Raw genomic sequence first — 26,597 nt, forward strand, 5'->3', positions numbered from 1 at the left:
GGCGGGTGTCCGCGGACGGGAGCGGCTGTGGGGAAAGTGGAAGTTCAAAACTTTAAAACGAATGTATGTGTTAGATAGATATGTGTTTTATACGCTGTTTGAAAGGGATGTGAAGACGCATCGCGCTGAGGACCGGAGCGCGTCCTCATAGAAAATACGCATATCTCTGTTAAGGCAGTGAGAGAAATCCAAATCTGCACGTCACACATGAGCAACGGGTTACAAAATGCTTGCACTGTGTAAAATGGTCTAATTGCAGCCGCATAAGGAACGCTATGATGACAAAAGTAAACAGAAAAATCGGCTCATGAGATCGGCAAATTTAGCGCGTCATTTAATGCCGTTATCGGACGGATACGATCGGCGGCCGATCAATCGGAGCATTTATAGTAAAAACGTCTCTGGATAATTTTTGCACTAAATAAAGCCACATATGTAGATATCAGAGAAAAATCTAACATATTATTTCAATGCATTCTTTGGCACCTTTAAACATGTTTTTAGATGTTCATTTGGTGTCTGAGCTGTAGTTTCATGGGTGTGTGTATTCACAGGGACATACAGATGAACTGTGGGGTCTGGCCGCCCATCCCTTCAAGGACCTGTTCCTCACCTGTGCTCAGGACAGACAGGTGTGTCTTTGGAACTCAGTGGACCACACGCTGGAATGGACCAGACTGCTGGACGTAAGAGAATCGAACTCTGCTACCACCAATAAACACATAAATCTTGTCTATGTCATTCTGAAAGCTTGTATGTCCAAATTCACTCTTTTCAAGAAACTGAAGAAACACTGTGCTTTTAAACGATTACACACTTTGTTGTCTAAGTTGACAAGCACTTTTTATCGGTTAATATTTGCAAAACCTACTGACAAACACAAAGGGTGACCAATAGGAATGATTTATTACAAAAAATTTACTCACAAAATGTGGATATACAAGCTTTTGGAAGGACAGCGGCGATATGCGTGTCTATGATAAACATTCAACACGTGCCACTGCAGATTACCGAAATAAAATGGGTGAAGTCCGGCCTTACAAACCCTTTCGAAAAAAAGGCTGACAATTTAAAAGATTAACCTCTCTAATACAAATCTTATGCATTTAACTCTTTCCTCGTCATTGACGAGTTATCTCGGCAGTTAAAGACGGAGTCCACGATGTTTGAAAAACGCTTTGGACCAGGAGACGGGCCGCCTACCAAAACACACTTATAGCCAATCAGCAGTAAGGAGCGTGTCTACTAACCGACATCCTTGCCGGGTTGCGCATATGTGGGGTGGGTCTATCAACAGAAGGTCCAGATTCTATTGGGGTAGGGGCGTGTTTGTTTAGGTGATTTCAAATATCAACATTGGCTTTCAAACATTGTGGACCTCGCCCTTAAGGGAAATTTGTGAAATTTGAGTTTTTACGGCAATCTATATTTCCACTATTTTCCACCAGGTGATGCTCTTACCCAACTTAAAAAACACTGAAGCATCCATTGATCCAAAAACAGTAAAAACTCTGTATATGTTTGATGATCGCTCTGAGGGGCTGTCCACACGGAGACGTGTATCACTGCATACGTATACATTTTTTATCGTATTGGCGTTTCATCCACACGGATCCGGCGTTTTGGGAGACTGAAACCGCTATTTTTTGAAACCGGGTCCTAAAGTGGATAAATCTGAAATCGACACCCGGCCTTGCAGTTTCGTCTGTACAGCCGATCCGTATATTTTGTGAATCGAAAATGTCATCACATCACGTGTCGGAAGCGTCACACGTAACAGCAACAACAATAACGGCGGACTACGTGATTGTGTTGGTTCTACAGAAGCTACTAAGTCTACTAGCTTTATTACAGCAAAATCTATTGCTTCTATGCAATTGTGGTGACCAACAAGCGATAATGGACGGTTGGTTATGCGCATGCTCAAAGTCTTCTCCGTGTATAGTGTATATCTGTGGCAGAATTACAGCGGCCCATACTGGTCCGGCATATATACTACACCGCTTTCAGTCGGTTTCAGTGGTTTCGTGTTTACGGATTATTTTTTTAGAGCAAGGAAAAAGAATTATCGGATAGGGAATGCACCGGCTTTGTGTGGACATAGCCTGAATCTAATCTCTAACAAAAGCCCTTTACAAAAATGCTATTTTTTCAGATCTTTGCTCAAAATTTGGTATTTTTGAGGAAACCTACCCATATTTAATTGGTGATAAAAAGAGAACAAATGAAGATAGGATGAAATGTTTTATTTTGTATAAAAGCAGAGGGTTTGCTCTTTCATTTGATATATTGTATGTTTATATATTTAAAGAAGAATATTTTCTGGAAGGCATTCAACTTTTGTGAAAATCAGACTGACTGGCAACCTTTTAAAAAACGCTGGCTGGGAAAAAGTTTATAAAGAAATAAAATGTACAACAGCAAAATGAAACTTCAAATATTATGCTCAGGTACTTCAAACTGGTTTTCCACTGATGATGCATTCATCCATAAGTGCTGATCCTGTGTTGATCCACCGAAATGGGCAAGCACCCACAGAAAATCAGATATGCTCGATTAATTTCAATCAAAATGCTTTAAAAATTTGTGAGCCTCTCTGATTGATGGATCCCGCGAGTTGTAATATCTACAATGCTATGATGAATAAGGTGAATAAGGGACGCTTTCGCGTAAAAAACATGCTGAAAACACACCGCGTTTTTTCTTTTTTCCAAAGTGCTTAGGCGCTAGCATGTGCCGTTGCTAAGCCGAGCACCCACTAGCGGAAAAAGAAATCAGCACATATGCATTCATCTTAAATAGCCAAAATCTGTTATGCCCGCTTTTGTGCATTAATATAAAAATCAACTGATGTGCGATCGCAGGTTTGTGTGTTTCTGCTTATTTACAACGACTGAGTCTGTTCTGCTAGTATATCTCATATAGTTCCTTATAATTTAATTATGACAGCATTGATGGGATGTTCATTGTGTTTTCAGGAGCACGGGCACTGTGCCGACTTCCATCCGAGTGGTTCTGTTATTGCTATTGGTACTCACTCAGGGAAGTAAGTGATCTTTGCGACTTTTTTTTAGAGACATTTTACATAACTAACTGTACATAAATTTAACATCGAAATGGTTATCTGTGACTCAGATGTCATTTTGTGTGCGTTTCAGGTGGTATGTTCTGGACGCAGAGACGAGAGACCTGGTGGCCATTCACACAGATGGCAATGAGCAGCTGTCAGTCATGCGCTACTCTGTTGGTGAGTGCGATGTGTGTTTGTGTTTTTAGCTATCTACGTACGCAACATTGCAAGGCGTCTTAGGTGAAAAACTTTTTTTTCAAATAATGCCAGCGGGGAAAGAGTTAACGTGTTCCTCGCTCTCCTCAGATGGAACGCTGCTGGCGGTGGGATCACATGATAACTTCATTTACCTCTACACGGTGTCGGATAAGGGACGCAAGTACAGCAGATATGGGAAATGCACTGTAAGTGGCTCTTTGATAAGCTCCGCCTCCTTAATCTACATCACCCACTCTTCCGAGCAGGAATTCATGACACATGGATATGTATTCTTTACTACTACTAGTCTCTTATAAAAGAGAAGGTTGGGATTTTGTAGTCCTTTAGTGTTTTTAAGGAATGCAGAAGCTTAAACACCTCAGCTATTTTTGGCCACTAAAGAGGATATCAGAAGAGCTCGTGATTTTATAAGACAGTTCAGTCTGTCTGTCTGCCTGCCACGTGCAAACTGACTTTCCAGTGAACTATGAGCTCCTGCTGTGTGTGTGATTTGTTGAGGTTGGGGGGGATTTGTGTTTGTGTGAGATCTTGCTCATTTTGCATTAGCAATGCAAAGGTCTCAGGGTTCGATTCCCAAGAAACACACATAGTGATAACCAAGTATATGTTGAATGCACTGTAAGTGGCTTTGCATTTGTCAACTTCATTTAAATATAATGTTTGCAATTGCTAAAATGCATTTATTGTCTCTAGGTGGTATAAAAATATCTGCAGATTAGATTGCAGTAATGCTTGAAAAAATACAATCTATATGCAAGTGTAGCATTATCTTCGATATTCAAGATGTATGTTAACACATGCATATTAAACATATTTGTCATTGACCTAAAAATAATGAATTTTAGGGCAATGACAAATTTAGGAATTTTTGTGCTTTATAAGGAGTCCCTCAATGCTTATAGGAGGTCCGGGAACACCCCACACCTAACCAAGAAGATGAATCAAACCACTGTGTTTATAATTCATCCCTAAAACGTGCATTTGCTTTGCACTTTCTCTGCAGTTTCATGTCTTGAACATCTGTGTTAGATTATAGTAATTATGATATTACTGGCAGAAGTGAAATCATTTTCACGTTCAGCGTGTGTGTGTGTGTGTGCGTTTTTGATGGTTTGCCTTTTACAACAATAGGAACAGATGCAATAAGTGAATAAGTGTTTGAGATGAGTGAAGATGTGTTTTTATGGTAGATGGAATAGAAGCAAGTCTTTATTTCAGCACGCAGTCCTGACTGGTTCCAATGGGAGTACAGAAATTATGGGAAATCTGGGCTGTGATGTTATTGAAGCTGACAGACTGCTCAGTCTGTTAGCAAAAATGTGTCCACCCTGTTACTCATAAACATGCAGACAGACAAGAGTAGATCAGTACGTACGGTGGGGTCCGAAAGTTTGAACCAACTTGGGAAGTTTAATGCATGCTGTCATTAAATAGAAAATTATTAGACATTCTTAATTCTTGTTCATTTTTACAATCGTTTTTTACTTGGATTCTTATGTAGTAAAATAACACAATAAGAAACTAGTGGTCTCATGCATTTGGACTCCACTGTATGTGTAGACATTCAGGAATTCATGAACAGATGATGAACTGTTAAGCTACATTACAAACCACTTGGAATGACAGGAACGATCATCCAGTGGGCTTTATAAATGCTAATATATAGTACAAATGTGTTTGGACACCACCTGCTTTATTTTTTACTTTCTTTATTAAGACACAATCAGAAAATGCAGGAAATATGTACACAAAATTGCTTCTTCGGGTAAAAGTCAGTATTTATTGTTGACCTAAATACTAGTGCTGTAAAACACATCTTGAACTCTTTTGAGGAGAATTCATTAGATTAGAAATTAGGATTTAATTTCATTTATAGCTTTAGGAGATCCTGCAGGTTCTGTAAAAGTTGTAAATACTTGACACTTTTTTATATTGTGATTTGAGGAGACATAAGCTTTTTACACTTAAGGAATCCTCAGTGATAACATTTATATACAGAAGGTCTTTTATTCAACTGAAATCACATAATTTGTAAATGTTGTAACTAATATAGGACTGTGATTACAGTTATTTTGGAAATTGATAATAAAGTAATTTGATATTTTTGGGTAATAAAAATAGGCCTAAGTGAGCAATAACTTTAAACATGACAAGTAATAATGATGAGGCAATAATAATGGAATCAAATAAAGTATCAATACCAAGTAAACATGTGGCTTTATTAAAAAAAAAAAAAAAACATTAAAATTAATGTAATAAAAACCAACATTATGTATTATAACAAATGCCTGCAGATGGCGCCAACAGCCTTCTGATTGTTATTTTCCTTTCATTTTACATTAAGAACATGCTTACTTTTGGCTAAATGACATTGAAATCCACTTCATCTTTAACATTTGTTCACTTCTTTAACTCTGCTGACCCTGTACAGGGTTTAAAATTAATTATTATGACTTAATATACAACATTCCTTTAATTTTTAATGGTCTGTCATGGACCCAGTACCGAGATACTGTTTGAAAGCTTACAATCTCTGCTTTTGCAGATATGCATCACTTTGACATATATTTTACTGTATGAAAGTTATTTACACTTAATTAATACTATCACCCCCCCATATTTTTTTATATCATTAATATTCACATATTTCATATTTTTCAAATATGACAAACATGGGCAAGTCTTATATCAAATGACAGCTCTCCTTCTTGTTTTATTATAATTACAAATCCAACAATCGTTGAATGAATAATGAGGTAAAAAAATCATCTTTTGTAAACGTATGTGAAACTTGAGTGTGAACTGCCTCAGATAGCCACAAATGCTACACCATCTTTTATCTTGGGTCCCAAATCCAGGCGGAAATCCCCAAAATAGCCTCATAGTGTAAAAGGTTATAAAGAAATGATACAGCAACTTTAATTTTTGATCAAGAACACGCAGACATTAAATCATGTAAACTCAGAGCGAGGGTTTTTAACTATTTCCCTGCGTTTTTACGCACGCATGAGGTGGTAATTCGGAAAAGGTGAATTTCGCAAAACTGCAATGGAAATTTGCATTTTCAGGTCAAGTAAGATAATGCGGCATGTGCTAAAACCTCAAAGAAACACTTCAAACTCCCAAATATACACAGTCTGCCAATGATTTATTACTTTGTAGCCTAAGCAATGTTGGATTTTCATAAAATCTAAAAGGTTGTGATTGAGTGTCAAAGTCCGAAAAGGAAAAGTAATCTGTATGATACCGATGCGCTTGTGTGTATTGGGACACACGGCACCTCAATAATGACAAATATCATCGCTTCTCACTTCTGAATAAATTCAAGCAGCTGTGAATAATTCATTCTGATTATTCTAAACATTGTAATTGAAATGTTTTTGTGTTTTGTCGTTTTCTAACTTTTTACATTTTAATCTCTCTCCTCAGGGACATTCCAGCTACATTACACATCTTGACTGGTCCCCCGACAACAAGTTCATCATGTCCAACTCAGGAGACTACGAAATCCTTTACTGTAAGTGTCTGACCGCAGCTGTATTATTTGATGAAATGTGGGAATAGAGCACAGTGTACACTTCCAGCTTACTCGCACAGTATTTGATCTCTCTCTCTCTCTTTTACACTCTCTGGCTTTCTTTCTTTCAGAAACATTCATATCTAATCATTTTATTTGTTGATCTGTTAGGTAAAAACCAAAATAATATTTACATTGTGCAGTGTAGGTTTCTAATAGACAATATGTTTTGCATTGTGGTTGACCTCTCATTATGTCTCTCTTTCTAAGGGGACATTCCAAACGGTTGCAAGTATATTCGTAATCGCTCTGAATGCAAAGACATCGACTGGGCCACCTACACCTGTGTGCTGGGATTTCACGTCTTTGGTCAGTATCTGCATCTACATGATGTATCATTAAAAAGATCACATTCAGAATGTGGGTACTTAAATTTGTAGCTAAACGCTGTATCCTAGACACATTTTTCATATGCATGAGTGCATATATTTGGGGGCAACAGTAAGCTGCCTAAAATTGAAAGTTTATGAGAGAGTCCATTTATGACAAATGTTTCAAATGAAGTAATTAAATCCAATAGTCAGGCAATTTTAGTCTAGACAGTTATAGTGGCACCCTTATATTGTCTCATTCACAGGGCGCACAAAAAATTGGAAAGACTTCATTTTGAAGTCATCATCTGATTGATAGAGTTGTACAGGGTTTTAGGGAGACGTGTGTCGCTTACTGTAATTGTCCTTCTGGAAGCAAAGCCAAACTATGAATGGGTGCTTTAAACTTTACGCAGATTGACTCTTAAGCCTTTTTATTCGGGTACACGCTCAGTTGAACGCACAGCCCTGCAAAGCATTGCTTTTTCTCTCTTTTTATTGGTTGTGGTGTGAACTCAGAAATTCTTTTTAATTTATAAAAAAATGTAAAACTACATTTTTATAGTTATCATCGTCTATAGTGTGAGCAGATCTTTAGGGGCTTCCTTGGCCTATATAAACTGCTATGGTGTCCAGTGCTGACATTTCTGACCTGTACCTATAAAATCAAATAAAAATGTGGCAGCAAATAAAGTGCAAGATAATAGAAACTGTATGTTTTAATAGTTGGATAACAGATAAAAGTGTAAATGAATTCACTACATGGGCAATTTGTTTGTGCGCGTACAGTATGTGTGTGCATGTGTGGTTAAGATTTTTTTCCTAATGTGTGAATGCTATTTGAACTCTTTGCTCTATTTCCCAATGGTTTTCTGTCAGTGGTTTAGTATGTGTGGGGGTTTCTCTCAATCTGATTCTCACACATACAGTTATAATGGATGGCCATCACTTTTATTATAAAGTCTGATTGTCAGTCAGTCTTTTCTGGTCTGTATAGCACAATTCTCACAATTATCATCTGTCTCTGTGTTATTTAAGCTTTGAGTGACTTTCTAAAGCTCATGCCAAGCCTAACAAAAGTGATTATGAAAACTAAAAACCACACACACAAACACGCACACACACACACACACACACACACACACACACACACACACACACACTGCTGCTTTGAAGGCAGCCAGCACAGTCTTGACCACAACTCAACATATTTCACCACTTTTTTGGCCTGAAAAAAATATGTGGTAGTAATGTTTAAACGGACAGCACTGTGCCAAAAGATTAAAGCTATTCTGGAAAAAATATTCATTACTACAGAGAAGAAACTGTGTGCGCGTGTGTGCCTGAAGAAAAACACTAGCGATAGGTGATCATACCATAAAATCATAAAATACAGAGAAAAGTATCAAATTAAACAATCAACAGAAAAATATATAAATATGCATATTATTATAGGATGTAAATGTAATTATAGGAGGATTGTATTACCAACTGTTTATGGGATTGTAAATGAACTAGAAGGAATTGTCTGTCTGTGTTTCTGTCTGTCAGTCTGGATGCATGTGTGCATGTTTGTACTGGTAGTAGAATATGTGGTTTATAAGGATGTGTATAACAACACTTCCTGTGTCCTTGTAAACCAAATTAAAAACATACTAAATAATATTTTTTAATAAATTAATGAAATTATGAAGGGGTTTATCCTTCGGGGTTAATTTAAGGGTTGGGTTAGGGGAATGGTAAATAATGTACAGTATAAATCCACAGAAACCCCATACTGTACATTATACGTGTGCATGTGTGCACCCTTGTGTGCATGTGGTTAAGTGTGAGTCCTTTACACGATACTCTTCTGCCTCCTGCTGGTAATTCTTTTAATGACTGCTGATCCATTCACAGTCTGTTCTTGAATAAGTAAAGAAACATCACAAATGTGTTTTAAATTTTAAAAGCTACTTAAGGTGCTCAGAGCAACCATCATTATGCAATGCAGTCATGTTTCGGAGGCAAAAAAGGTAAATATTTTCCTATAATTTTAGCCACCACTTTATATTGATACTCTTAAATAAACATGTAAAACACTTAAACTAAATCCAACATAAAACAGTCAAAAGTCTGATATACACCAATAAACAACATTTAAGGGATTACTCCACTTTCATTTAAAAATGCAGATAATTGAATCACACCCATGTCATTCAAGATGTTGATGTCTTTCTTTGTTTAGTCAGGAAGAAATTACGTTTTTTGAGGGATTTTTCTCTATATAGTGGACTTTATTGAACCTCAACAGTTTACAGTTTCAATGCAGTTTCGAAGGCCTCTGAACGATCCCAGCCGAGACATGGGGGTCTCGTCTAGCAGAGCGATCGTCATCTTCACAAAAAAAGTAAAAAAAAATGCACTTTTACACCACAACTTCTCGTTTTGCACTAGCCTTGTGATGTGCCAGTGCGACCATAAGTATTACGTAATCACGTAGAAAGGTCACTTGTTACATATGTGAAACGCACACTTGCAGTCCATTTTAAACTGTAAACTGACACAAAGACATTAATTAGTATCATTTCACATACAACAACATCGGAGCGGTCCTCTTTCTCCATAATTGTAAACACTGAAGCGGGAGTTTCGACATGATTGCGTATTACATGGGGTCGTGCTGCCACATCGCAGGGCTGGTGCAGGACAAGAAGTTGTGGTTTAAAATAAATATTTTACATTCTTGGTGAAAATGATGATCGTTTGGCTGGATAGACCCTTGTGTCTCGGTTGGGATCGTTTGTAGTCCTTTGGGGCTGCATTGAAACTGAAACTGTTTCTTCTCAATTGAATAGAGAAAGACAAGCATATTGAATGACATGTGGATGAATACATATCAGATTTTTTTTTATCAAAGTGGAATATTCCTTTAATTATGTAGTTTCACAAGACTTTTGTTGTCCCAAGAGAGTATGTATGTATGTGTTTTAGCTCAAAATTTCATATAGGTAATTTATTATAACATGTTAAAATTGCCACTTTGTAGGTAAAAGCAAAGGTGTGTCATTTTGGGTGTGTCCTTTTAAATGCAAATGAGCGGATGAAATGCAAACACTGATCGTCATAATGGCGGTTTGTTGAAATTGAATTGTCAATTATTTTCTCTTCTCTTGCTCTAAATGGCAGTGCCGTGGTTGGGTAGTGCAGATTAAGAGACGGTATTATTATAATAAGATCCCCTTCTGACATCACAAGGGGAGCCAAATTTCAATGACCTATTTTAAGTTACTAGATTCACTTCTCTACCCTTACGGGTGTATGAGTTTCAGGTGTAAAATGGGTGTATAGGAGACAAGTGGCATCGCTTCTTCAAGTTGGTTTACCCTCAGCCTTTGGGATGTTGTAAATTGTTAATTTGTGTTTACTCAGGTGTTTGGCCTGAAGGCTCAGATGGGACAGATATCAATGCTCTGATGCGATCTCACAATAGGAAGGTTATCGCTCTGGCTGATGACTTCTGCAAAGTGCATCTTTTCCAGTACCCTTGCTCAAGACCCAAGGTCAGTTACAGAATGATTATGTCACATTATAACAAGTATCTTTTTGCTTTATCATTTTAAAAAGTTATGTGCATTTGTTAAGTAAATCATGCCTAGAGGGTAAAACTTTAAGTTGTCAGTGAATCGATTCGATTCATGATTCAATGCTTTCTAATTTGGTTCGAAACTAACTTTCTTTAAATTATTTTAGTGTGTATATAAGTGATATTTTTCTCTTGCTTAATTCAAACGCAGGCCCCAAGCCACAAGTACAGCGCCCACAGCAGTCACGTGACAAACGTGAGCTTCATGCATAACGACGCTCACCTGGTTTCAACCGGCGGCAAGGACACGAGCATCATGCAGTGGCGTCTGGTGGAGAAGACCTCTTCCCTCGTGCATAGCGACTCAAGCTTGGGCCTGAGCGAATCACTGATGCACAACTCTACCCCTCGCAGCCTGCCGTCGATACCCAGCGTACCCCAGACTCCTACCGAGCCTGTGCCGGTGCCAACATCGCTACCCATCAACACCCAGCCCGACACCAACACGCCCCCTCCCACGCCCACCGAACCATTGGACACAGCCACACCTAATGGACAACAGGATGACTCGCCAGAAACCCCGCCTCCTTCCGACGAGGCCACGCCTCCTTCCGACAGCACCCTGAGCCCCAAGGACAGCCTAGAGCCTAGCGATGATACGGCCACGCCCAGCGACGAGGGCACACCCTTTAATCCACCTTTATAAGAGAGCGATGTCATTGTAACGGAGGTCCGGCCCCTTCTCTTGCCTGCTCGATACCCTGCTCAAGGCGCCAGCATGACACTGTAACCTTTCTGTTGGAGTACAAAAGCAGGGTCTCCTCATTTTTTTATCCTTTCGAGCTTTTTGTTTCGTGTCTTAGTGTTATGTTGACATTATGTTTTAAAGATGTGATTGTGGAGGTATTGGTTTGGCTTGAATGGTGAGAGATTTGAAATGTGAAAAACCTTCGGAAAGATTCAGCACTACCACACAAACACTAATACACACCCATGTATACACACACACATAATGAATACAATTTTTAATGAAGTTTTATCTTCAAAGACATTTTTGCAGATGCAAGGCCACACAAAGGTACAGGATAGTGAAGCGTTGACATATGGATTTGATTATTTTGCCATGCAGTAATGGCATTTATTATTATTTAGGGATAAAATTTGTTTTATTATTTACTTTTATTATTTAGGGTTAAAACTAACTGGAATTGCAGAGGCGTTTCCTCACTTAAATAAGTAAACCATTAAGCTTAAATAGAAAATTAAAATTTTGTCTTTATGTAGGTCTTCTATTCTCTCGCTCTCCGTAAACTTTGTTGGTGGAAATTGGGGTCACCTTAAATTTTAACTGCATGCGAAGTGCATGATTATTAATACTTTACAGAATAACAGCAATGCACCTCATTCAACATTAGCACAGCACACAAACACAAATACAGTATATTCACATTTACCCTATTAAAAGCCTGGTTTGCCTAAATATGGACACGCATGGCACCCAAATAAGATCAAAGCCTCCTCACCTTCCTGTCGAAAATACCATGCCACCCTCACATCTCCTGTAGTTTTCCCTGTTGGACTGGAGATCTCAGCTGTGCATCCGTTTTAACTCTTGATTTAGATCATTCTGTTCTCTCACTGAGACCGAATTGTTTTAAGCTTTCATTTCGGGACTGTTTTCTTGTCATTTTGTCTATTGGACTGAGATGTTCTTGTTTTTTTATTAATTAAGAGAGAACGATTAAACAAGTCTTAAATGTGAGCGTGTGGGTATGAGTGTGTGTGTGTGTGTGTGTACGTGCGCACGAGGTGCCGCTTTTTCATTCCGCAAAATCTTCTCAGGATCACTTTTTGTGAAGAGCGATCGAAAGAATAAAGAATAATGTTTTTCCCGCTTTCTGTAACGTTTGGAAAATTAGTACAATTATCATGTTGTTGTTTTTTTTTTTTTTACTGAAAGTACCTTGGATCATTTCAGGTAAACTGAATCAGTTTTAGACATTTAGAGATGAAATGGTCCATATTATCTACAGTAAGTTTACAGGCCAACTTAAACCCCATGTGTATATCCTTAAATCATATCATAAAAATATATTTGCATATAATACCACCACAGCCATTTAAAGGTGCAGTGTGGGATTTTGACAGAAAGATTTTTTGACAGAAATGCAATATGATATTGTCAGTGGTGTATAAAGACATTACATAATGAACTGTAATGAAATGTATTGTTTTTATTACCTCAGAATGAGCCGTTTTTATCAACATCCACCACGAATCTGCTAACATGGAAGTCGCCGTCATGTTTCTACAGTAGCCCTAAATGGACAAACTGAACCTTTTTTCACCACATTATCTCAGTTGATAGCTCTGTAGCTTGTCTCTCTCTATGCGTTTTTAAAGGGAGGGGTGAGCTGTGGACTGAGTCGATGGTTGCAATTCACAGTCTTACCGCTAAAAGTCCCACACTGCGCCTTTAATAAGGCAATACCACTGAAGTTTGTTTTGGTTTCCCTCAACATTGCGTGGAGAGATGGATATGTGAAAGTTCTGCCCCTCACTGAAGATGAAACGCTATGTAGTACAGATTTACTCCTCTGCTGCCCTTTTTAGTAATGATTGTCTTGTATGCCTCAGTATTACGAGATGAATCAGTTCAGAAGAGTCGATGTTTAGAGAGACACAAGGGCACGACCGCTGAGTTTGAGTTAAATATTGAAGAACTACTAATGTTTTGATCAACATCGAATTTGCGATGATTTACTATTTTTAGCACTACCGCAGTAACTATCGCGATGAAAGAGGGAGAATGTTAAACATGATGGACCTACGCAGTGCAGCGCCACATAAACACAGATCTCAGATTTGCTGTTTTAGATTACTAAAACACATTAGCATGTGTTTCCATAATGCTGCGTTTACACCAGCCGCGTTTGAGGCGTCAAAATCGCATCTACCGCGGAAAAAGCAAGCATTTGACGCGCGTCAGAGGCGAAATCCGCTTCTTGTGGGAGGGGCAAGTGCTATGCGGTTGTCTGTTTGCAAGATGGCTGATGTTGATCGTGCATTCATCGAGAGAGTTACCGGTTTGTATTTGGTCACCTTACTATAGGGGGAAAATAGTTTTAAAAAATGGCAGTAATGACGCGGGTCGATAAACGTCACCTGACTCAAAAGTGAAATGTGTATTTACAACTTACCAGGTTCCCCAATGTCCTCACTGACACTCTTCCAATCGAGGTCCTTTTTATTCTTGTCTCTAGAAATAAGAACTGGTGTCGTATAGCTCTGGGCGACTGCTCATGGACAATATCAAGCGTTCCTCCATGTTGAAGGAGTGACTCCGGGGCTGCAGCAGGCTCCTGATTGGTTAACCCGGTGCGAAAATCCGCCAAAGTTCAAATTTTTCAACTCGGGCGTCAGCTGCAAATTCGCGTCAAACGCAAAATGCACAAAAAAACACCATTCGCGCGTACCATGCCAGATGCTCAGTTCGCGTGAACTAGATGCCGCGCCATGCTAAACGCCTCATTCGGGCCGCGAGGCCTTCAGACGCGTCTTCACATTGACTTACTATTGAAATCACTCGCGCTTGGCGCCTCTACCGCGGCTGGTGTAAATGCAGCATTACTCTTCAAATCTGCAAATTAAAAATGCGGCCAATGGAAATACGGCAATTTCGCATAAACTGCCATATATCGCAAAAAGTTATTTATGCTTGAGTGAGGTGGATTTGCAGGGATTTCGGCAAATGAATATTTGCAAAACTGCAATGGAAAGGTCACCTGATGTGCGTAAAAGTCATATTAGGCTTGTTCGACTTTATGCGGTGCCGCGGGAGCTGACAGGCGCATGATGTCAGGGTACCGCAAGTGTGATTCGAGAAACCATATTTTCGGGTCTCTCTCGCGGAGCTTTGGCGTCATGCGCCTGGCAGTTCTTGCGACGCAGCATGAAGTCAAACAAGCCTATATCATTTATTGAATATGACGCGGTATGTTTGGTTGGAGGACAAGACAGAAGAGATGTGAATTTATGTGGCATCACAAGAAGTGCACGACATCAAACTACCACGAAAGCGATTCAGGAGTCGACTGCTCTGTATGATTTCGAGTCGCTCTTACTGTATTTTGATGTCATCCACATGTCGGTCTGCACGGCGCCATAGGAAGCCGAACACAACCGTCGGCAGGTTTTTGGAATGATTTATCGCGAGACAAAAATTTTTGTTTTAGTTGCATAACATTGGTTAATAGAATACTCTGTCATTTCGAAATAGTATTTTGTCAACATTTATAAAATAATGAAAGTTCAGCGCAAATCTTTAAGGGAAACGCAGCTACTGTTCTGGCAGTCGGTGTGCGAGGCATGAGATACCGCAGACAGCTGACGACGACTGCAGCTCCGGTGTGAGTCGTCTGCTGTCTGGGACTGAAAGCATGATTTCTTTTCCAAGATATTTCCAAGATGTGTGGTATTGAGATCTGGTTTGGATACATGGGTTGGGTTTTGTTCTCCCTGTTTTAATAGTGAATGAATGACAATCTTCTGTATTATTATATTTGTATAATTGAATACCAGCATTCAGATAGTCTCAGTATTGGAGGAAATGAGTCTGATCCAGGTGTGATTTGTAGGTTCAGGTGCATGATATGGTCATAATAGATGACTAGTTGACTTTGGCGATGTTTAGATAGATCAATTAAGTGATATTTGATTGTTGGTGTGTACTATAATGTTTATGTGACATTTGCCCTGGAGCCATGAGGCAGATTCACTAAACGGTTGCACCAATTTTGTGCATTTGGTCTTGTTTAGTTATGCTATTACCTAAGTTTTGTATTTTCTTAAGCGAATTGACTGCAGAAGGAATACAGCTAGATTCTGCAAAAATAGACAACGCATGACAGGCGCTTTTAGTTTTTTGTGAATTTTCCCCAAATGTGTCCATCAGCTGGCCTGCAGTTAACTTTTTATACCTTTTTATGTACAATGCTTTAATGGAGCACTCCAGTTTTTTAAGCAAATGCGAAGGTTTTCACATTGATTGCCTTGTTGTATTTCCTGAAATACATCTCAGTCTTTATTCGCCATCCCTTTTCAAACGACAGGAATCCATTGATACTGCAACCCTCAAAAGCTTTACGCTAGCTCAAGAGGACATGATCGTGTGGTATTACTCTTCACAAAACTTTTTCGTCATCTTTGTTGTTACATTCAGAGCTGGTTTTTGTTGTGTATATATTGGTGTACCTGTATGTATATAACTCTTATTGAGGGAGGGAGGTACTATAAGGAGGGAATGTTTCTTTTACATAAGTTAGTGATGAAGAGGAGATTTTTGCATCCATCAGAAAACTTCAATGATTGTTTAACCTGCACATGCAGGTATAGTGGCCTTGTGGCATGGAAATGTTTCGCACCGTGCCTGGTTCAGCTTTACATTAAGTCATTGAATTTTCTGTGGATTTGTGCCACTTCAAAGAATTTCGCAATTTGTTTAGCTGAGACCGGTTAGCCAAAAGGCTGAATGTCATAAATCATTTGCCTTGTTTTTGGTTTTTAAAACATTTTGTTGGAGTTAGGGCTTGGGCGGTATATCCAGTTTATGTATTTTTTTCTTGTGGGATACGGGATAAGACAATACCGTCTATGTCAGTGTGGCCTGATATGACCATCCTTTGCAACAGATGCTCTGCCCGAAATCTATACTGAGATCAATTGTAAGTTTGCCACCAGCTCACGTCGTGCACATTTATCCCAAAATTACCAAGATGAGATTTTTGGTCGCCCAGCCCTAATTGAAGTAGGTGATTTTGGTTTTGAAAACAGATGGTGCTTCCCAGTTTGACAAATAAAATGATAGCAATGGCTTTTGTCAATGTAGTGATCACAACTGAGGAGAGACTGCTGTTTATATCCAAGAGCTGATTTCCAAGACAGATGCGATTCCCAACATCGAGTGAAAAAATATCCATTTTGATTCTTTTCCAGTGGTTGTATCTACAGTACATTTAGAGGAAATATCAGGCTTGACTACATCTCTGGACTTCCAAATGCTTTGCATTTTCGGGCCGTTTCATCAAATTACCATCACGTAAAGCTCATTTTCCATATTAGCTTTTTTGATAAGAATGATGGAAATACAAAACCACAATAATTATGAAGATGATCCTGATTATGCAAATGATAAAATATGTTAAATATTAAAAAGGCAAACCCCTTTCTTTCTTGTGACAAAGTTTGAGCCAATCTGTCTCTTATGCATTCCTGTTAATGGGCAGATTTTCGAAAATAAAGAAACATTTTAAAAGCATTCTTGTGATTTTTTGCTTTGTGATATACTTGTTCGCCCATTTTGTTTTATGATATTTTGTTTGTTTCAGTTAATAACACATTTTAGACCTAAATGAGATAAAACAAACTGTGAAAGCTCTTTGATTCTATGCAAGGGTCCTATATTTAGATTACAAAGATGAACGTATGTACACTTGAAGTTTGGATCAGTAAACAAACAACATATCAGCTGAAATTGTCCTTGAATTGTGTTTATGTTCTTTATTGATTACATCTGTGTGTGTGTTAAAGAGAGAGAACGAGTCATAGAGGTTATTTGGCAGTGGACCCTATACCTCATAGAGAGAGCCAATGACTTTCGGACGCAGTGAAGCTGCTTGTTTTTTCACTCTTCAAATAAATAACTCACTAGGATAAAGTCTTTGTTCTGTCTTACACACATACACATCTTCAGCTATCCAACTATGTTAGCTGTGCAGACTTGTTAGTAGGTCAACACATCCATTTCTGACTAATACTTAATTCTCAAAGTATGACTACAAGAAGACACAACATCCAGTTCTGCAGTTGTATTAAAGACAGCACATCATCTATATCACAAGCTGATCGGATAGAGAAATCAAATCTTTCATTCAAATCAAACTAAAAGTGACAATCGAGACACATGGTCTTCAAGAGGTTTTTTCCTTGATGTAAACTTTTAAGCGTTGCAGTGGTTCTCATGGCAACATTTCCAGCCTTTCCTTTCACAGAATTCCAAGCTTACACAGCCTTTTTCTCCAGTTCCTATAAGGAAAAAAAGTCAGGTCAGATATCAAACTGTGAAGGGTTTGAAACATCAAAACACACGGTGGTTTTTGTAACAAACTCAGTCAAGCTAAAGTGAAATGTGATTGTTTATAAGGAATATTGAATATAAATATTTCAACCCAGAAATGGGTCAAAGAATAAATGCTGGATTGTTTCAACCCACTCTGCTAAAATACCAATAGACACCATCACAGATATTATATTAGTTTATTGGGAATTTTATTGGTTCCAATTGAATATGGCCCAAAACACACTACAGTTTTAATGGTAAAAGCTAATGGTTCCCATTGGTATTTTAATAGAAACCATTAGAATTTTCTGTAATGGTTTTATTGTTTTTTTATTCAGCAGGGCATTGTTGGGTCAAATATAAACATGATCTGAATTAATTTATGTCAACGGCTGGGTTTGTCCCTTCACCCAACCATGAAGATGGAAAACTGATGAATCTAACGGATTGTTTGAGCTGATTGTGTAATATAAACAGTAAATATGAACTGGTAATGCTTTTGTATTGGAACTATGGATGATTTAGTGTAGGTGTGAAAATGTCAACATGATCTCATTGAAAGTTATGGTATAGTCATACAAAATTTGATTAATTTATTCATGTCCATGGCACGAATTCAGCTTTTCTTCCTGCCTTGAGCACGAATTTCTATGAACAGTTTTTCATGTCATTTTATGTATTGTTTTTTTTCCCCTATTTGTAAATAGCTCTCGCTTAGGGTTGGGGTTAGATTTTGCTTTTGGGTGTACATTTATATATTGGTTTCTACATGATTTTCTTCCACTTTTAAAACTATTTTTGCCTGGAGTTGGGGTAACAAAGTGATTCTAACCCCAAGCGACAATGGTAAGAAAATAGAAAAAAATAAGAAAACAATACATGAAATGACACGAAAAGAAAGTCGTGCAACGGACACGAAAAACTACTTATAGAAATTTGTGCGATTGACATGAAAAAGACATTCGCGTTCAAGGCACGATAAAAGCTGAATTTCGACACGAATAAATGAATCAAATTTTGCGTGACCATAACAGGATTTTTCGTGAGATCAGTCTGGTAGATGTTTACCTCTGGTGTAACAGGCTTGAGGAACTTTACTTCTGCAATGAAGAGTGATGTTCCTCACCATCAGAAAATCCTCCCCATAGCACTCAATATGATAGTCAGCTAGACCACACACAAATACAATATATTTAGTTTTTGCTGTAGTGTAGCAGTAAAGAACATTGTACGTATGTTTATAAATGCCTAATCTCTAATTAATGCAGAATGATATGTCGTAAAGTACTACTACAGTATTTGATATCATTGTTAAACAACAACATGTGTTTCATGTTAAGCACACTTTACAGTATTCACACCAGGAGTGTTGCTAGGGTCAGATGGGATGAGGGGCTGAGCCCCCTGAGAACATTATACCCCATGAACACAGCAAATATTTGCGTGAAAAAAACTTGTTTAGTTGTCCGTATTTTTCTTTGGTCTGTCTGTTCTTATGGTGGTTGTTTTTCTTTCTTTCTTTTTCACCTCACTGTCATTTCTGTTGTCATTTTCCTTGTTGATTAACTCTTAGTCTACTCTGTGTCTGTTCTTTTATTGCATTCCTACTTTATTTATATTTCCTTTGCATTTTCTCTAAATTCTGTTGCCATGGTATTTTAACCTGGATAAATGTTAGGTTGTAATATCTTCAATGGCATTACTCTAACAAAGTTTCATTTCTCCTATAGGACTTTATTTTATTGGTTAAAGTTATTTCCTTTTTTACATACACATTGACATTGTAAGCTGTATTATATTATTGGGCTTTAAAGGTATAAACAACCTTTAAATAAGTTGTTGATTTGGCGGAACAGTTGTTTTATTTTTTACCTGATATAAGACGATGTTCAATGAGTGACTGTGTGAAGTGTGTGTTGTCAAGATTGCCACCTGCAGGCCGGAAGAGATACTGCACAGTTTAACAACGCGACACAACAACGAGCGGCTTTAACAGAATCAATCAGTTATGCGTAAAATACGCGCTGATCTACCACAAACATTTATGGAAGTAGAAAATAATAAAAGCAATTTACACAACCCCCACCCGCAACACCACTTATTCACACTGCTATTTGTTTTTTTATTGTTATGGTCGTATTATAGCCTACCACGGGGCTGTTGAATGCTGTATTCTGATTAGCTGAGAAATGTTCCACGGGTATGCATTAATTTCTGATAACCGCACACCTAACTTGTCAAATGTCTTAAAAATAGGCACCAGAGCAATGTTTGTGGTAACTGTGGTATAAGAGGAATAATTGACTCCGCTCCCCTGAACTATTTGAAAACAATGCACACCCGCGGTGCAACGACACTCTGCTTCGCGTCGTGCCGCATTGCACCTTGGGTGTGCACTATTTTCTTACAATTCAATGGCCTGTCTTTAATTATTCCTTACTTATACCACATGGCTGTTGAATGCTTTAATCTTATTGGTTGAGAAATGTTCCACGGGTATGCATTATTTTTCTATAAACGCTCACCTGACCTGTCAAATGTCTTAAAATAACCACCAGAGCGATGTCTGTAATAACCGTGGTATAAACGTAAGGGAACACTTTACTTGAAGGGGTGTTCATAAAACTGACATGACACGTGTCATGAACATGAAGGAGACCCCATCCACATTTATCACAACTGTCATTCAGTGTCATTTGTTCAATTATGTCAAATATGACATTGTTTGAATTGTCTTTGTTATGACAACCCGACACAAACCAACACATCACAACCTGTCATAAATCTGTCATAAACATGACATAGCAGAATAATTATCAAACTTAAGAAACTACCTAGCTTTATGGGTTAACATTACATTAAATTTTCATATAAATGTCATTAAGTGTTAATATTATGTAAAATAAATTTAAATACCTTCACAAAATGCAACAGACACGTCAAAAGATTATACTATCTTTATGTATGTGCACAATATAAAAAAACTGACAGAACTTGTTTTTCCTCACACAGAGGTTTTTGAAATTTTCTGACAGAAAAAAAACTAACAAAACATTTAATCAATGTAGCCTCTTATGGAACGGCTGAAATTCCACAAGGGGGCGTATTTGTTCCTCAGACGTTGCACAATAAACGTGACATCCGAATATATTCATTATAAATCGTGAATGAAAAGTGAGATTTGAACGAATGTCCGTTAGTGAACTACACTATTTATATCGTAATTCGGTCAGAAACGTCAAGATTGTGAGATGAACAAATCATTTTAGATTAAATCTTAATCGTTTTGGACTTTTGGGGATTTATGAACAATTTGTTTTGGACAATTTCACCGAAGCGGATAAAGAGATTTTGTAGGTAAGTAAATATCCTAAATCGGCGCCGCCCGGTTCAGGTAACTAACAACTAGATTACAGTTTTATGACTGCTAAAAATCATATTATGCTTTGTGTGTGCGCTTAATGGAATCCCGAAAGTCTAAGCTTTTCAACGATGTGCCGCATGGCCGTATACTTTGAAGATTTAATGCTTCAAAGTTACAATGACGTTTATGCAGCCTCACGTGGAAGGGAGGGGTGTACGGCACAGTGTCCCTTATCAGGTTAAATTAATGTAATTAACTGTTTTTGGAGTGATATTAACCCAACTCTGCATGGCTTAACCCAGTATTGTACTGTTTTCATTTAATTTTAGGTGAATCGGTCTCCAAATGCAATAAAATATAATTTTATCAATGTTAATTATTATTATTATTATTATTATTATTGAATTATTGATTTTAGTTGTTAAACACATGGAGGAAACTTAAAAAAACATTATGAACTAAAGAATATTCATGATGTTGTGATAAAACTATATGACAGAGTATTAACACGTAATGACATTTTAATGACAAATTATATTTGTATCACTGTAGTTGAGGTCAAGAAAAATATTCATGATGCTGTTATAAATCTATATGACAGAGTATTAACACGTAATGACATTTTAATGACAAATTAATTTTTTAAAAAGTGGTCAGTTGTGTTGTCTTGGTAATGTCAAGTTGTCATGACAAGTTACGATGCATTGGTCAATGTCAAGCCGTCACAACAAAGACATCTCAAACAATGTCTTCTTTGCATTAAAAATGACATAATTGAACAGTGACACTTAAAGTGACACCTGAAGTTGTATAAAATCTTCTTCATAATCATGGCACGTGTCAAGTCAGGATTATGAATATTTCATGTCAGTCTTATGAACACCCCTTCAAGTAAAGTGTTACTGAGTGGAATAATTGACTCCGGTCCCCCGAATAATTTGAAATTAATGCACACCCGTGGTCCACTTTGCACCATCCCACATTATTACCTTGGTTGTGCATTACTTTAAAATAATTCAACAGCCTGTCGTCAATCATTCCTTATGAAACATACAGTAGAATATGTACATATATATAGTACTTGTGCTTTTATTCAATAAATTAAGAAAAACAAATATGAAACAAATAAGGAAACATCTGAAGCCAGCAATAATAACAATTATTAATAAAAAAGTTATTCGTTATTAAAAATAGTTAATTTTAAAGTATAGTTAAATTAATAAAAAATCATCTCCATTGGTAAAAATATAGTTTATTCTAAGCAAATATGACATTGTCTGTGAAAACCAGGCTTTCTTTGACACAACCTTACTCAGTTAATATTAAAGATGAGGCAAAATTTTCACAATATGTTCTTTAAATTATGTAGAATGATTTTATAGAAAACAGTAAATCACAAAAAATGCCTTTAGCTGGGTTTTTACAGACTGGGTCATATATTGCATCTTTTAAGAACTGTCTGCCAAAATCAAATGAAAAGATTTGGTTAAAACAAACAAGCAGTAACTCACCTGTGCAAATAGGCAACAGCAGTAACAGAACGAACCAGACCTTCATCATTTTTACGATGTTAATTCGCTGTTATATGATCGACAACTTTGAGATGTCTGTGTGTATCTGAGCTTTAGCTTTTATATATATACTCCCTGTTGAGGACACAGGATCACGTGCTTGAAATGCTCACAAAGACACGCACACACAGTCTGCAAAATGTAAACAAATTTGATCTCGTGGGATACTTCTGGAAAGAAATGATGAAATGATTGTCCCCTGAAGGCACAGAGTCAAAGTTATAACAACACACACCAACATATTCTTTCAATGAGTCAGTATAAACTTAATAGTCAACTGTAAATAAAGTCAGTTATATATTTTTAACTGCTAAATAACCAATAAAAGTCTGTCTCTAGGAACTCTTCTGTTTGCAGTTCACTTCGGTTAACTAATCTGTAAGAATCAGATGTTATCTGTAAAAAGGTGCAACACCGTTTGTTTGTTTGTTTTAAGAAAAAAGAAGTAGGCTAAGATGAACAGTTAAAACTTTTGATTTTGAAATGTATTAGTTAATAAATAAAACATAATTAATAAATGCTGTAGAAGTTCACTGTGAACATTAAGAAACTTTGAGAAGATTCACAGAACATTGTGTACAGTAGTTTATAACCAAATGTCCAAGAACTAACATGTTTAAATAATTTCCTCAATGAAAACTGTCATATGGATATGGGCTTCATTTGCTTTATTAGAAATGTACCTGTCAGCTGGGGTTTCATGTGTGAAGTGTTGTGAGGTCTGATGCAAAAGATGACAGATCTGGATGATTTTAATCAACAATTGCTGAGATTATCAATACATATCATCGTGAGAACATTGTGTTCAGAATTTGTGCTGTGTCTTATGAGACACTTTAAATAAAGGACATCCTGTGCCATGAAATTTGTGTGAGGTTTTCAAATGTGGCACCATGATATGATCAAATAGGAAGCTGGCTGAAACTGGAAATTGTATGAAAGTTCAAGACAGTCTCTGACGTGTGAGAAATATGTTCTGAGAACAAATGGGTAACACTTAATAATAACTTTAGGCGTTTAAAACACGAATGCCTGGTAAAGGCTAGTCATAGACAAAAACACATATTTGAGCTGTCTCAACAAAAACTAACATGCACTGACAGATCTTAAAATATGCCAGTGGCATTGATTTGTCTTACAATTTACACCACTAACGTATTCAAAGCTGCTTAAACAACTTAATTTACCTAATGTTAGGACGTCAGTTTGATTGGTTGCTTTGTTTCTGTGTTTTCATTGTCTGTGTTTATGTTTTACAGCTCTGCTCATGCGCGTCTGTCGTTTGGGTTCTTCATCAGCGTGATTTCCTACACCTGCGTCACCACACCTGTTAATTATTTACCCCTCGTTTGGTTTGCTATATTAGTGCCCTTAGTCTTTTGTTCCCCGCGAGTTCGTCATTGTATGTGCCTTGCCAATTCTCCTGTCCTGTCTTGTCTAGTCGGTCTAGTACCCAGTATTATATAACTCCAGTTATCTGTTTATTTTGTTATTTTATTTTATCTTACAAGTCTAGTAATTACTCATAGTTCCAGTTTATTTCTTTAGTTATTTTCCGTATTTTACCTGAGTTCTCTGCTGTCACCATCTGCCAGGTTACCCACTGCTCTGCTTTCTCTGAGTGGCTGTCATCTCACTCTCCGCTGCAGCTTCGGCTGCTGTGCTGCCAGAGGCGCTGTCCAGCGTACCCACGCAGGGTCTGTAGCCGCGGTCCGGCTTGCCCGGTTAAATTCTCCGTGGAAGTTAAATTATTCACCCTGTCATCGCGCAGTGGATTATTCACCCTGACATCGCTCAGTGGATCTGTCACCCTGTCTTCGCGCAGTGGATTACTCACCCTGACATCGCTCAGTGGATCTGTCACCCTGTCTTCAAGCAGTGGATTTCTCAGCTGGCCTTCGCTCATTGGAACTCTCACCCTGTCTACGCACAGCGGAAAATCTCACCCTGTCAACGCACAGCGGATCTCTCTCTATCTTTGATTTTTTCCTCTACATTTTTCACCCAAGCTTTGCCTTGTGGTCATTGACTGCCTTAAATAAATTATCATTTTTCTGCAATTGGATCCTGTCTCAGTCTCCCTCTGTAGCCCTGACAGACGAACTCGCCAACTAAATGGATCCAGCAGATGCCGAGTCAGTGCGTACTGCCATCGCCCAGCAGGGAGCCTGGTTGGGTCAGCACACGGCACAGATTTCATCAGCGTCCCGTGAGGTCGAGGATCTTTCGTCTCGCTTCACTGAGCTTAGCACTCAGCTCGATCAGATCCGACGAGAGGTCAGTCAACCCCGCCAGCCTCTGGAAGCGGAACCCCATGCCACCAGCCCTCCGCCGTATGATGGCGATCCCAACTCCTGCCGGGCATTCCTTTCCCAGTGTTCCTTGGTGTTTGCGCTTCAGCCCCGAAGATATGCTACAGAACAGACTCGGGTAGCTTTTTGCATTACCCTGCTCACCGGGCGAGCGCGTGAGTGGGGCACTGCGGTCTGGGATGCCCGCGCACCCTGCTGTCAGTCTTTCGATGCCTTTCGGCGCGAGATGGAGAAGTTGTTTGACCGGTCGGTGCAGGGGGATGCCGCAGCCGCCCGTTTGGTGCGTTTGGGTCAAGACAAGCACTCAGTCACGGACTATTCTATAAAGTTCAAGACTCTGGCCACAGCGTGCGGTTGGAATGACTCAGCTCTACGTGCTCAGTTTGTAGACGGCCTCAATGATGAGATCCAGGATGAAATCGCTTCCCACGATTTGCCTCGTTCACTCGATGAGATCATCGAGCTCGCGCTCAAGGTTGAAGCTCGGATGCTTCTTCGCCAGCACCGCCGCACGCTGCGTCACCGGGTTCTGCAGAATGAGTCGGCCAGTCCTACCACGCCCACCTCGTTGTCATCGCTCACTGAGGCTGAACCCATGCAGCTCGGTCGCATGCGTCTCTCTCAGAAGGAGAGAGAGCGACGTCTTCTGAATTGTCTCTGCCTTTACTGTGGCAAGCCGGGGCATTTCGCTAAAGGGTGTCCGTTAAAAGATCCAGCCCGCCGGTGAGACCGGGAGTCCTGGTGGGCGTGGCTACTGAAGAAATCTCCCGTGTCTCTAGTTCTTATCTGCCGGTTATTCTGTCCTTTGGGGGCGTGGATCATCCCACCTCGGCTCTTCTCGACTCCGGTGCCGAGGGTAATTTCTTGGACGAGGAGCTGGCTCGCTCGTTGGGCATTCCCGCTGTTCCCCTCAAGATTCCTCTCGTGGTTTGGACTCTCAAAGGGCAGCAGACGGCGCAGGTCACTCACTGTACACCCTCGGTTAGTCTTTTTGTTTCCGGCAACCACCGTGAGGAGATTGTGCTGTACCTTCTAGGCTCTTCTCTTTCGCCCATCATTTTGGGTCATGCCTGGTTGGCACAGCACAATCCTCACGTGGATTGGCGTAATAGTGTTATGTTATCTTGGTCATCGTCTTGTCATGTGTCTTGTCTTGGTGCTGCTTCTTCTGGTTCTGTTTCTTCTGTCTCTCAGGTTTCTGCAGCCGATCTGACCGGGGTCCCGGCGGAGTATGGAGATCTTCATCAGGTGTTCAATAAAGCCCGGGCCACCTCCCTTCCTCCCCACCGGCCGTATGATTGCGCTATCGATCTCCTCCCGGGCACTTCTCCGCCTAAAGGTAGACTTTTTTCTTTGTCCGGTCCCGAGAGAGAGGCTATGGACCGTTATATTACTGATTCCCTTCGTGCCGGTCTCATCCGTCCCTCCACTTCCCCTGCGGGGGCAGGTTTCTTTTTTGTTAAAAAGAAAGACGGCTCCCTACGTCCATGC

General features: G+C 38.9%; 2 protein-coding genes across 7 annotated transcripts in view; one reads left to right on the forward strand and one right to left on the reverse strand.

Moving 5' to 3' along the window:
- The window catches only part of LOC129416745 (echinoderm microtubule-associated protein-like 4), a 158,051-nt gene extending 140,993 nt beyond the window's left edge, over nucleotides 1-17,058 (forward strand). For 4 of the 5 annotated variants that reach the window (XM_073872987.1, XM_055171123.2, XM_055171124.2 and 1 more), the window contains 8 exons: nucleotides 555-686; nucleotides 2,979-3,046; nucleotides 3,159-3,247; nucleotides 3,377-3,474; nucleotides 6,719-6,806; nucleotides 7,077-7,175; nucleotides 10,589-10,719; nucleotides 10,954-17,058. In XM_073872987.1, the coding sequence (XP_073729088.1) occupies nucleotides 555-686; nucleotides 2,979-3,046; nucleotides 3,159-3,247; nucleotides 3,377-3,474; nucleotides 6,719-6,806; nucleotides 7,077-7,175; nucleotides 10,589-10,719; nucleotides 10,954-11,448 (1,200 nt within the window). In that variant the 3' untranslated portion in view covers nucleotides 11,449-17,058. The remainder of the gene's footprint in view (nucleotides 1-554; nucleotides 687-2,978; nucleotides 3,047-3,158; nucleotides 3,248-3,376; nucleotides 3,475-6,718; nucleotides 6,807-7,076; nucleotides 7,176-10,588; nucleotides 10,720-10,953) is intronic. The other variant, XR_012372067.1, reaches the window with a different exon arrangement.
- Nucleotides 17,059-17,274: 216 nt separating this feature from the next.
- LOC129416746 (uncharacterized) lies at nucleotides 17,275-22,896 on the reverse strand. 2 transcript variants are annotated; one of them, XM_055171127.2, is made up of 4 exons: nucleotides 22,735-22,894; nucleotides 19,732-19,791; nucleotides 18,928-19,026; nucleotides 17,275-17,825 (listed from the first exon to the last, which is right to left on the reverse strand). In XM_055171127.2, exons 1-4 carry the CDS (start codon nucleotides 22,781-22,783, stop codon nucleotides 17,740-17,742), a joined length of 294 nt encoding a protein of 97 aa, XP_055027102.2. In that variant the 5' UTR covers nucleotides 22,784-22,894; the 3' UTR covers nucleotides 17,275-17,739. The 2 variants fall into 2 exon arrangements, with proteins under 2 accessions (XP_055027102.2, XP_055027103.2); XM_055171128.2 differs by lacking the exon at nucleotides 19,732-19,791 and having other exon boundaries at nucleotides 22,735-22,896.
- Between the last annotated feature and the right edge of the window lie 3,701 nt (nucleotides 22,897-26,597).

This window comes from Misgurnus anguillicaudatus, chromosome 11 (assembly GCF_027580225.2).
Source record: "Misgurnus anguillicaudatus chromosome 11, ASM2758022v2, whole genome shotgun sequence".
NCBI classification, from domain to species: Eukaryota; Metazoa; Chordata; class Actinopteri; order Cypriniformes; family Cobitidae; genus Misgurnus; species Misgurnus anguillicaudatus.